Source organism: Mesitornis unicolor, unplaced genomic scaffold (assembly GCF_000695765.1).
Source record: "Mesitornis unicolor isolate BGI_N332 unplaced genomic scaffold, ASM69576v1 scaffold20917, whole genome shotgun sequence".
Taxonomy (NCBI): domain Eukaryota; kingdom Metazoa; phylum Chordata; class Aves; order Mesitornithiformes; family Mesitornithidae; genus Mesitornis; species Mesitornis unicolor.
In genome coordinates this window covers 71,500-85,271 of record NW_010194830.1, presented here as the reverse complement: position 1 = coordinate 85,271, position 13,772 = coordinate 71,500, and the positions used below count along the sequence as shown (strand labels likewise).

Genomic DNA, 13,772 nt, shown 5'->3' with positions numbered 1-13,772 from the left:
ATTCCTGCTATTGAAGTCCTTTGAATGAGCAGCCAGAATTAAATGCAAAATAATTGTCTTCTGAGCAACAGATTAAAGAGGAAAAACAAAATTAATTGAATATTTCTTTGTGCCTATGTATCAATGCTTAAGATATTTAATTTCAATTTGATTAATGCTTTTGTCTTTTGACCAGTAAAATGTTTCCTAGTGTGGCCGGTTAATTTTTTTTTAAGGATAAACCCAAGGAATTAATTTTTAAATTACCCTTTGAAAATACCACAATAACTCAGTTTTTGTAGATGGAGAATGAACTTCTAAAAATGTGCATGGGTTGTATGCATTTCCTTCTTGGCTAATGGAGCCAGGATGCAGCTGATTAGAGAATGGTTTTGTTAATGGTTGTTGTTGAGATTTTCATGGATGGGACCAGTAGGTGATCAGAAATAGTTATTGAATCAATGCAGACAATAAATAATGCATTAAGGCAACCTACTTCCTTCTCCCATTTCAATTTATTGATATGTTGATGTCAGTTGGATGTCCTTAACTGAACTTGGCGACTGCTTAGTTACTCAAAACTCTTAAAACCTACCATGAATATTCTTTAAAAAATCATATCTACTCTTTATACCAGCGAATTCTGTCTAAGTTCTGAGATAACATGTTCAGGAACCAAAACACTTACGATTTCTGGTGATTCCACTCCAAACATGATTGATATGGTATTCTCTGATATCTTGTTGACTATTTTAGAAGAAAAACGATGAGCCAGCAATGGCGACGTAAAGCACTATGTAAAGGCTATATTCCATATTGTTAAGGAAGATAGATTGGGGAGATAATTAATGTAGCCAAGTAATTAATAACTCTTTGGTTGCCCTGCAGTACCAGAAGCTTAAGAAACCTATCTTATTGCTCCTATCTGTCCTCAAAATTAATGATCTCTTATTTAGCCTGCTAGCTTTCTATGCATAAGCTATCACAGTAATAGCAGTACTTTCCTGTAGCCTGTGGTATCAGCATCCAAACTGCATCCATCTAGAAATGAAAGAAGTAATCAGTACTGCTTTAAAGCCTTCAACATGGAACAATACCCAGTGTGCTGAAGCCCCAAAGCATTGTCAATATCAGGAACCATAGAAACTGGCAAAGCAAAGTACAAAATTGTTCAGGTTCTTTTTTGTTTTTCTGTAAATTGGATTAAGAGATTCTACCAGGGTATGCTTATGTGTTGCAGTATATCTAAAACAAATGTCCCAAACAGAATCAACCACCTTACATCGTCTTTCTGGTATTTGAAATTGTATTCATCAAGAACCTCTAACATAAAATATTCCAGAGAGGAGGTGGTTATCTTTTCTTACTTAAAAAAGGTGCGCTGACACTCTACCTCCTGACATCCTGCCCCCTGAGCAATATTGGCGACGCAGACAGATGTGGACACCCTGCCTGTGACCGACAGCAGGGCAGGCAGGGTGCTGCCCCGTTATTCATGTACAGCATGATCATCTCAAATCACTGTGCTGCTGGTGGAGTCAAGGAGTGGTGCAACTCTTGCCACATTCAAAGACATTTCCACGATGGGCTGTTGCTGGCAGATGACCCAGACACCAAGTGTCCCTGGTAGCTCACTGGAGCCATGGCACCGCTTATGATTCAGGGTTTGCCATCAGTGATTGGATGAGGCGCCATGTTGATGCATCATTGATCATCTTTCTTACTGCCTCAACAAAGTGGTTTTGTCAGAGGCTATTCTGGCCCGCTATGTTTGGGAGAAAAGAAAGGTGAACTTTCTTGTCTGATACAGAACTTACTTAAGGCAAATACTTTCATTAGATTGTTAGAATTTTGGACAAGCTCATACAGAAGAGAAGCCACTTTTTTTGGCCTTTGTTTCTAAGTGCCATTCCACATGAAACAATTGCTTTCTTGTGAAGCACAGTGTTGTAAATAAATCTATTCTGCCCGTACAATGCAAGCAGGCTTGCTGCTTTGTCCAGCTTCATCACTTGGGTCACCCAAATGCAACACAGCTTGCAAGCTAAGTGTATTTGTCTCACATTTCATCTCAACTTTGGAAGATGTGTTCTATTAATAAGAATAATAGGCACAATTGGACATCTAACATACTTTTGCCAGTAGTGAAATGGAAAGGAGGACTGCTCTTACACACTAATAGACTGAACAGTAGCCAGTGCAATAGCTCAGTGCTTTAGAGAGGGGACAAGCTGGCCTCACAGAACAGGGACTTGGCTGCTCTGTATGTTTCTTTTCAGAACTGTCATAGCATACGGTGACAAAGTAATTGCCTTGGTTTGTTTTCATTTGGTGCTTTGGATAGTAAAATGTTTTTGTAAAAGAGAGGAACAGATGAACATTATATCTTTTGTAATCTGGGAAATTGAGTGAAATTAATGGGAATGGTGAAATTATTTTCTCAGGTGGTTATAATACTGGGGTGATGTTCTGACCCAGCTGAAATAAAAGGGAATTTTACCACTGAAAACAAGAGGGTCAGGGCTTCCTCTGCAGGGTTTAAGTCTCAGTGTCTCTGAAACCAAGCATTCCTAGAGTACAACATATTAATTTACTGTGAAGACATAGCAGCAGTATCAAAAGCAAATTATACTACTACATTTCTTTGTGCATAATGGCAAGTCTCACGTCTATGTGCACTTTGCACTAGATCAGAACAAAGAACAGGGCACATTGTCTTCAGAAATGGATTCTTAAGGGGATAAATTGATGTGGCATGAGCTGCATGCCTTGCAGTATGAAATACTTAAAATATTTTTATCTTTAGAACTAATTAAAAAAAATAATCTCACCTTGTAATATCCTGAAAGCGATGAGACTTTACTATTGATCTTTACTCATGAGAAAAGAATAACAGAGATGCAGTTGACAAGAAAAGTCACTGATACTCCTGGTAATGTTTATCACAGTTGTGAAAAAGCACAGCCATAGAATTTTTTTTCATGGGTACACCTTTGTGTAAACATTTAAGTACAAACAGATATATCTGCGTAGATAGCTCCATGTCCTCTATGTTGTCATGTTTCTGGGAAGCATATTGCAGGGTCAAGACTTCTCAGAATATAAATTTAGCAAAACCACTATGATTAATTAGTCAATCTACTTAAGCAAACAAGAAAGATGCAAGCCTCTCACACTTGTCAGTACACTGCTAGTAGTATATTAGAGAAACAGTATTTTCAAAAAGTCTCAATCTCAGTTTTAAATTACTCTCTTTGCTCACTTTTTAATGGAAAGGTAACTTTACAGAGTCTAGACCCTTTTTAAATGGAAAATGTGCAATATTACCTAAGGAAAGTATGAAGTTGATTTACTATGCATGATTTTTTCACTTCTTTGTACACATTCAGTATAGTTATATTTTTGCTCAGGACGCATATATATTTTTTTTTCTGCTGAACTTTTCTCGATTGCTTTTTTATCAGGTTTACAAATCAAATCAAACAGGTATATTGCAGAGCTCTCTGATATTATTTTCTGTGCTTATAGCACAATGTATTGAATTATGCTTGCTCATGTACTGCTGCTGCTATTCTCTCCAGATTGAGAGAGAATGACTGTGGGGGCTGTAAATTCACTTGGCTTCCAGCACCACTGGTTAAATCAAGAGCCCTATTCAGGCTGGAGAAGAGACAGAGCAAGTGTTCATTACACAAATCAATTTGGTCAAAAGTATGGCACAGTGGGTACTCGACCATTGCTCACATAATATTGTCAACTTAATCAAATAATGCCTAGAAGAAATTCACAAGCTCTTTCTCTCTGAGAAAACTTGATTGGTGCAGCAGGAAAAAAACAGCTGTTGTTTTGAGCATCTTTTTTTAAATTTAATAAGCATTTAAAAAAAAAAAAAATTCTGAAAAGCTTTACCCTTATGCAGGTATGTATACATTAAAAAATCAGCATAGCACCTAAGTTTGCCATCGAGTATATTTTTAAATATAATCTATTTCTTCTCTTCCTTTTCTTCTTGTAAATATTTTATAGGTAATTCCTACCAAAATTAGTCTGTTCTTCCTCTAGACGTGGTGTCAGTTTACCAACATGCAACTGATTTATATTTGTTTACAGATTATAGACTTGTTAAAGCTTTTTCAAGTTTCTCTAATACAATTTATTTTCAATTTGTCCAGGAAGAGATAATTTAGTTCAATTTTAGGCACTTCTATGTTTATGTTCCATTTATTCTTTAAAAGCTGAGATTGAGGACAGCATTCCTTCTGTAGTGGCATGCAAGCAGCAATTCTTTGACAGCTTTTCACTACATTTGAAACAGGGTTTGAGGGTGAAAGATTCAGTCTACACCACCATTGTTTTGTTGAAGATGAAAGGGATCAGTCAGTGAAAAAGAACAGAGCGAAAGTGCAACACGCACAGTTCCAGTGTAAGAAACATTATAGGACTGACTGTCTTCAGTAACAGATGGAAAGGGATACAGAAAATTTATATTTGCTGGCCAGGAGAATGCAATTGTTTTTTCTGCCCCAATGGTGCACACAAGGCCCTTTCTGATTTCAGGTTCACTGAACATTCTGGCTTATTGCATGCAGTACCTTTGCCACAAGTCTTAAGGATGGGGGATGACATCTTGTGTCCAGGCAGGAGTGACCTGCAAAATGGGTTTGTGTTGGGGCTGGGTGAAGGTTTTAAAGCATTTTTTTTCTTAAATAATGTATTTCTGGGTGAAATACACTGGAAATTTGGATTAGTAAGGTATTTTTAAAAAGGCAGGGGGAGAAAATATTTTCTCCAAATAGGAAATATTAATATTTATTTTATCCAGAAAAGCATCTTGTTTACCAGTTTTCCTCACTTCTGTAATTTTTTTAAATTCTTGGGAGAAAGCTACAAAGTGAAACAAACAAATTATTTGTTGCAATGTTACAGAGAATGGTTCTTTTCAGTTAAATGACTGCTCTTTGGTAAATTATGGTAGTTTCTGCTGATATCAAAAATTGATAGCGCAGATCGATCCTGAGGCAGCAGACTGGATCATGTGTTCTTTGGATGTGAGATGGTCTGATCTAAGACTCTTCGTGAGTCACTTAACCCAGAAGGAGCAGCAGCTCTTTAACACAGCGTGGGCCACTACCTGCACTTGCGTAATCCCTACAAAACACATTTATTAAGAAACATGCATGCCTGTTGCCAGTTGATAAAAGGAACTTTCTCTACAACTAAGCTCTAAAAACTTGCAGCATAAGTGGCACTCCTCATTTTTCATTGCATTTAATCCTCTGCCAGTGAAAATGGAAGAACTGCTAATAGTGACAGTTATGGAAAAACAAAGCTGGCCAAAATAAATGTTTTGTGGTTTTAATTGATTTTAAGACCTTGACTTCAGAGTGAAGTCTTTTAATGAATAGAAGATTTCTGTTTCTGGGACTGACTTGAGACGACAAAAATTTAGTGTTCACAGAATCACAGAATGGTTTGAGTTGGAAGGGACCTCAAAGATAATCCAGTGCAACCCCCCTGCTATGGAAAGAGACACCTCCCAGTAGACCAGGTTGCCCAAAGCCAGATCCTATTTGGGTAAAGGATTTCTTCACAAAACAATGGATTTCTTTATAAAACAATAGATTTTAAGTGTCCTAACAATGGATGTGGATAGAAAGTATACCATATATTTATACTGAAAGTATCTTATATGAAATAAAAAATAATTTTTCTGAAACACTTTCTTTGATTTGGGTTTGCTTACCTATAAGAATGGTTTCAATTTTAATTTATTCTAACATTTCAGTAGCTCACTAAAGTTAAGAGAGTTCATCTCAATTTATTCCTGTGTATGTTAGAATTTGGTCTTCTGTTTATGTATTCTGTATTAATAACTTGCATTATAAGCTTTAAGACTACCATATATTAAGATTCTTTAATATTTTATGAATGCAAGTATATGGGGGAATGGGGACCAGAAAGCAGTCTGTGTGATTTCACCAGAAGAGGCAAGGGGTATGACAGCCCTAGACAGTGATGTACTGAAGGAGAAGAGTGAATCAGTGAAAACAAATTCTGGTAAAATATGTATAAGCATTGAAGACAACCGAGATTCAAAGAAAAGTCTTATATCAGATGTAGCTTGCATTAGCTTTGGTAACAATGTTTTCTGAATGGAGGCTAGTGAAGGATTTTTTTTTTCCCCGAGTATATTTTGAACTGACAGAGAATTACTTCAGCTATTGTAATGAAACTTCATATACAAGTACATCTGATTTTAGTACTAGTTTTCTAAAAATCTTTGTTATTATCGTTTACACCTCCATATATTTCTGGTAGCTGATTTGATAATTTTGGTGATAAATATTAATGTGATTCAATACTTAGGCAATATTATGAGCATATTATTTCATTTAAATTGGCAAGCTCAAGAAGTCGGTTTCACAATGTTGTTTCTCTGAGGGGATAGATATATATCCACATTTTTTCTGTTAAATAGTTTCTCTTCAGTATTTATGAGGTGATAACAATGCAATACATATTTTTTATTAAAATGGAGATATGTATATATTGAATAAGATTGGACAAATGTCAAGAGAAAAGTGAACTAAAAAGAGAACTATCAAAGAATAATAGTAGCATGACACAGGGTCTTAAGATAGAGAGGAATATTTATTCTCTGAAATGATAAAATCGACATATGAAGACATACTTCTGGGTAGAGATGTAGGCATGCCTCAAATGATTTTCTCTGAATGTTGTCCATGCCTAAATTAAATTTCACCAAGATTAAACTTGTTTAGCTCATATATATCGATTGAGTTAGAAATTATTATGGAAAATTGAGCATCTCAATTCTGTATGAAGTGCCTGCAAATGCAATCAACAGTCATTAAAGGATTCAAGTTTCAGCAACTTATTTAAACATTTATAACATAAAATGGTGCTGGAAACTTGCAATTGTGTGCAATTGTGTTTTAATAAATATCTATAGCAAATGTTTTTTACATAAATAAGATTTTGTAGCAGTCTGTCATTTTATAGTCAATAGGATGCCAAAGTTTTCATCCTGTGGTTCCCTTCAGGCAATGCTCATCAATAATCTGCTAAAATATGTAACTGTTTATTAGATTTTTTAAATTAGAAATACGTTCTCAGTGGAACCAGAAAAAAAGTCATGCAGCAAATCGGTGGAAATGACCTTTCCATGAAGATGACAAATGACATATTAAACCTCAGAGCTACAAACTAACCTGATACAGAGCTGACTGACATGCATAGGAAAGAAGCCAATCTGTAGTAATTTTCCAGGGTGCTGAGAACCTGCAGTTACCATTGATTTCTTAGAACGCTAAGGGTTTATATTACCAGTGCTTTCAGCTCTCAGTGCATTTGTAGCTTTACTTCTTGGTTTACCTGTTTAGAAAGCCAGCTTCTTTTGAAACTATTTGAACAGTCACACAATTATTTTTTAATAGATTAAACAGTAATGAAGCACAATGTAGGGTTCTAGAAATGTTTAGGAACTTTACAGTCTCATAGAAATTCCATACTTCAGGCTTTGCAAATGGAAGGAAGTCTATTTTGGGGTATTTACTGATGCCTTGTAATAAATGTTATATGAACTGTGTCCACACCTGCTGTGCATGTTGTGACCACACTGGACCGTGTTGTGCTCACGTGATGCCATTGGGACTAATTGGGTCACAACAGAAGGGCGTAAAGTGCCATAAAAAAATTTAAAATGGTGTCGAAAATTCATACCTGTGAAAACTATATGCTGTTGAAAATAAGGCTGTAAATCTTGATTAGGAAGAGTAGACAAGAAATGAATTGTTCCTTTGTGATATAAAGGGGTGCTTTATCCAAGGTCACAACTGTAGAAGGAGAGAGACCCTTGAAGGTCTCTGGATAACTAGGAGAGAAAAAAAGGACCTTTGTTCAGAAAATTATCATAGACATCAGGCTGGTAAGATTCAGTGGATGAGATCTTTCATAGGCAACCAGAGGTACAGTACTAAACTCATGAATAATAGGGATTTCAGGTGATTTGATGCTTCCTGTAGCCAGACTGTCAGTTGAGGTTGCTATTGGAATAATGGAAATTGGTGACAAGTTCTGCAACTGAATGTGCAAAAGGCAACCAAGAGAGAAGTTCTTCTACAGGGGATTTGAGCCAGGATGAAGGAACTGATAGTTAGTGCCAGGCCGAGGGAAGAATCTTTGAGAGTGACTATGAAATGAGTCTTGGGAAGAAGGGTGAGAGAACCTTCCTTCTTTGCACAATTCTTCACTGTAGAAGTCAGTCTCAGCCCAGTGATTATTACAATAATTTCCCAACTGTCAGAAAATGTTGTCAGTCTCAAAGAGGGAAGAAACTAATTAAAGAATATTCAGGTAAGTCAGGTGTGGTAGTTGGATTTTTTTTTCAGTTAACTGTTTCTAATTAGTCCTGTTCTGAGGTGTTTAAAGATTAAACTGATAGTATTTTGGAGCCACTGTTGTCTGTCTCTGCTACCTGGTGGAGAATGAGTGGAGGTACTGGACAACTGGAGCAGAGTAGACATAACACTACTTTTTAAAGAGGAGGAAGAGAGAAGTTTTTTTTCTGTAGACTAAAAGGATGTGCTGTCATCAGTGTTTCAGTCCTGGAAAAATACTGAAACAAGTAAATGCACACTGCTTTTTTAGCACCTGAAAGTACAAGAATAGCCATCAGCATGGATTTGTCAGAAAGATACAGTCTTTTACTTCTACAGTGGCCTTGTGGACAAAGGAAAAGCCTTGGATATTATATTTCAGTTTTCATAAGTCTTTGACACTTTCACACAAGACATGCTTTAGAGCAAGCTGGGAAATATGGTAAACATGTAACTACAGTAGGATGGGTGAAAAACTAGAAACTGTTTAAAAAGGAGCTCACTATCAAAATGAGATTTATGAAAAGGAGTTCTGCAGGGATTTGTGGTGACTCAGTATTTTTATTAATGATGTGAATGATGGAATAGAGTGTATACTTACTAAATTTGCAACAATACAACCTGGGAAGGACTGCAAGTACATTGCAGGACAGGGTTAGAATTCAAAATACTCTTGATAAATTGTAGGTATTTTCTGCAAAAATAAGATGCTATTCAAAAACATCAAATGCAAGGTGTTTACACAGCAATAACAAATTGCACAAATACAGCATGAAAAATCACTGGTTAGAGAGCAGTTCTATAAACAAGATTATAACGGATTACAAGTTGTATATGAATTTACATCGTCACCTTCTAGAGGAAAAAAAAACAAAATCGGTACACACAGGGAAAAGCAAGGACCACCAGTCAGCAGATAGTTCCAGTGGTAAAATATTTTGAGTGGTTGGTTTATGAATTTTGATCTCTCCACAAAGTTAAATTCATGACTTTGATATGTGAAGGTAACACATATACAGCTTTGTACTCAGAAAATTAGATCATGCGTGAAAAAACACACAGACTATACTCCCTTTTATGTAATTTCTGTTTAATGATAAGGCTTAGAGTGGTTATTTATTTATTTGTTTTGCATTGCTTGATTGAGTCAGGAGAAGATATTGAAAGAGATCAAGCCCATAATAGAACAAGTCTTGTACCGATTGCATACAAGACTGCAGGGATGTAGTGAGACTAATGTAATATACTAACTTCAACTAATTTTAAAATAAATATCAAACACCAGTCTTTAGATCCTCTAGCAATGAAAAATATTATCTTGATATGTATTATTCATGTGTAAGGTAAATTGCGTTCTAGCTCTTTGAATCCACAGGACTCTGAAACTTTCCAGGATTTTGCAAAATCCAGTCTGTCTTCTGTCCTATGTGTGTTTTACCTCCTTGGTGTTACTTGGAGATTTTTGTATAAGCTTCACGTTCTGATTTCACTTTGCAGTTATCCTTCTCCAGATTTCCTAGGCACATGTGTAGTTTTCTGGATGATAATACACCTTTTAAAGCTACTGTTATATTGTCAAGCCTTTTAATACATTTTAAATGGTTTAGCTCTGTTAATTCTGCCACAGTCTTCTTTAAGGGCATTTACAGGTATGAATCTTTGATGACAGTGGCTTTCTGAAGTTTCTGGTTTTCAGTCCTCATTCCCCAAACTCTGAGACATTCTTTGCTGAAGCTATAAATTTCTGGCTTCTGTGAACAAAAATGAGTAAAATTAAGAAGAAGTCCCCAGAAAATAACAATACCTGGATTGACCCATTTCACCCATAATTTGTAGCTCCTTCATTTTAGCATCATCTTCAGAAACCTTACTGACTTTTTGTTGGCAATATATCTGTTCAGCTTCTTGGTGTGGAAGCTGCTCCTAATGTTTTGGTATGCTAATAGTGCACGGTTCACCCCTCCTACTCCTTGTTTCTTATCATTTATATTAATACAATGAACAGAAATTACTTTTTCCAATTTGTGTTTATACAGTATACTGATTATATAATTTCTTCCTGGGGCACCCTTTGTTCCTGAAGCTAAACAACACCTTCAGAATTCTTCAGTTCTCTTCAGACTAATCTAATTGACCTTAAATCCTTTCACAGTGTTGTATTTCAAGAGTTTCCAGTCCCTCATCCCCCACCTGCTCTCATACACCAAATTTCCTTTGTATTTCTCTTCTCCTAAGGCCTGAATGTAGAAAGTAATCTCTGTGATGTCAATGGATGGAACAGTTGCCTAAAATCTGAATTTTGAATTTTAGAGCTGGTTTGAGATAACAAGAGATTAGCATTGAACATGCTTTTGTCTTTTAATGGCTATATACCATGTTTAGCGTTTAAATCACCAGAGATTTGTAAAGTTGAGCTGTTTTGTTTGTGGGACCCTGTCTCTGAGTTCAGGGAGTAGCAGCTGAAGAGATGTGGTGGCATTGACTCAGTTTTGTGTCTACACTTGAGCTGTTCCCAGTTCCTTATTTGGATCATTTGAAAATCCTTCTTTAGTGCACATAAAAGTTTGCATTTGTGTATGAGTATTGTCGTATCCCCTGAAATGGAGGCACTGCTGATGAACTGATGCTTCTGCAGAAATTATAAGGACCTTTATTTGTAAAGTGTTCTTAGCAAAGTATAGGCAATACAGGTAATTGTAGAAGTTTGTACTTTGAATTTGAGAACATTTGCATTTACTGAGGAAAACAATGTTAAATTTATCTTGCAAGAATTAATTTTAGATGTAGTTATTGCTGATGTAAATAACATATTCTGTTTGAGTTCTTTTGCTTTCTCCATAACAGGCTTATTGGTACTAAAACTGTGTGGTAAAGTTTATTATTTAACCATTTTTATTTTGCCCAAACTGTTGTCTGTTAAGAGAAACTTGATACTAGCTGGACATGGGAGATTTCTTAATTTATTTTTTTTAAATGAAAAAAGTCAGAAATACAAGCTGAACTGTAACATTGGAACACAAGAGAAAAATAAATACTTGGAAGATTAATATGGTCAGAAGGAAGAAGACAGACAGAAAATAGAGTAACAGTTATAAGATAATCCTTGCAGTTTCATTCAACTATTTTCTTTCCACTTCTCCTAAATCCCCTCTACCAGTGCAAAAGAAAGTGACTATGCTGGTTTTCACATGCTTATGCAAAATCTTTTTCTAGTGAATAGGTGCTGTACACACAGTGATTCATTAGACACTGTATGATATAATTAAAGAACACAGAGCAGAAATTTCTGAAATATACTGATAGACCAGCATTGATTAGTTTTACTTTTTGGATTAAGGACATTGTTTTTTCCTAATCTCTCTATTGTTTTATAATGCTGTTTGTTAATTGTAATGCACAGCAGTGTCTTTCAATTATGAAATAGCATTTTAAAACTCGGAAACACTTTCCCTGTAAGAAGCACCACGATATGATCATATTTTGCTGAGAAAGAAAATCTGTAAAACTTTTTTCCCAGATCTCACTTTGATGTCAGGTAACCTTCATCACAACTCAAGGCCTTTTCCATAATGGTGACCATTTATCTAGACAAAATGACCCTCTAGTGCCCATTAGCACTGCTTATGAAATGGCAACTAGGACATGATGTGTTACCTACCTCCTGTATAGAAGTCCCAGTGGCCTCTGAAGGAAAGTACTAATCTTCTTTGAAAGTGTAGAGCTTGCTTCTGGAAGTAGCCTGTGGATTGGACATGAAGAGTTGGTTTCTTTCATTGGCAAATACTGATGAGGTTAAAGGGCTTTCAAAAGTCTTATAATACGGGGAGACAGATTTGTTCATGATTTTAAAATAACTAATAAATTCAACAAATAATCTCCTTCCTATTCTCCCATTTGTTCCAAATATGTTTTAAAAATATCACTGGAAAATGACAGAAATACTTCAAGTGTGCTTTGCTTTTTTTTGCTTTACCCTTTTAGCAGACAGATGATGCAGCACAGACCGACGGTCAGCAACAGACACAATCTTCTGAAAACACAGAAAACAAATCACAGCCAAAACGGCTTCACGTCTCAAATATACCGTTCAGATTCCGGGATCCAGATCTTAGGCAAATGTTTGGTGTAAGTATTCACACTTTATTTATGCTTTTTTATATTTGCATTGCAATAGGTATTTTATAGTATAGGCAATGGTGAGAGCAGTATCTCTGATTTAGGCTGTTTAATAATTTTCAGTAAGGATTCTCTTTTCATGTAATTATAACCAAACATCTGATTTGCCTGTCACAACTCGGAAAAGAGATTCTACTGTTTCTACTGTATGTGATACAGATGGATCTGTTTTAGGAATTATGTTGGGTTTTTATTGTATTCAAAAATAATCTGTCTACATTGGCTTAAAATAATGAATGCATATATATTACTGCTGTACACATCTGGATTTATATGCCTGTATGTATTGATTTTGAAGATAAAAATTTTTGTAAAAAAAAAAAAATTTTTTTTGTAAAATACTCAGTGCTTGACCTCATGAGCAGGGAAACCAAATCTGTAAAAGTAAGATATATGCTGAATTTAAGCAGGAAGTCCAGGAATAGGACTCCTCACCCATCTCCACAGGTACTGTAGGTCTGTAAGCTTCTAAAGTTTTTGCCAGCATTTTTCTATAAGTCTAAATTTTTGCTTTTGCCCAGGCCATTAGCTTCCTTCAAGGGCATTGGCTGTGTTTGTGATATCTCATATGTGCCATCAATTCTATGCTCAGAACCCTGAGAGGTTAGACCAGGTTTCTCCTCCCTGCTCCAAGAAGTCCTAGGTTTATTTTGAAATGTCACTAAATAAAATCTAGAAATACTACTTGTTCAGCTATGAGAACCCAGCTTTTCGTTTTCCAAGTTAGTACTCTTAAGTATTTGTGTTACTCTTGCTTTTTTATTTCTGACTCACTAAAACTTAATCCTCTTCTGCATTAGTTTGTTATACAGTGAAACATCAAGTCCTTCATGGCACTAGGCTTCCCTCCACCTTTCATGTACGGTTCAGGTGTTTAAGTTCTTCTAATGTCTTTGTATGTGAGTTAAGACATTATGTTTTTCAGTATTTATTTCTATGGCGTGAAGAAAACAGACACTGGAAAAAGAATCATGGTATAGTACTGGGAAAGGAGAGTGACTGTTTTGCCATATCTGACTTGCTACAAGTAACCTCCCCAAAATGCAGCTTATAGATCATCAGCAAAATAGCAGAAGGCATAATAATTAACCATCTAGAGAAAATTGTGCAAATTTATTTAAATTAAACAAACCACTTAAAAAACATTGGATTAAATGCCAAGGAATATTTTTTGGGGGTGGATTGTAGTTATTTATAAGTGAATAAATGCTAAGTATC

The 13,772-nt window shown here is 35.7% G+C and overlaps 1 protein-coding gene across 1 annotated transcript in view; it reads left to right on the top strand.

Moving 5' to 3' along the window:
• RBFOX1 (RNA binding protein, fox-1 homolog (C. elegans) 1) overlaps nt 1-13,772 on the top strand; it is a 226,197-nt gene that overhangs the window by 144,371 nt on the left and 68,054 nt on the right. The window contains 1 exon segment of the mRNA XM_010187938.1: nt 12,360-12,503. Coding sequence (XP_010186240.1) covers nt 12,360-12,503 — 144 coding nt within the window.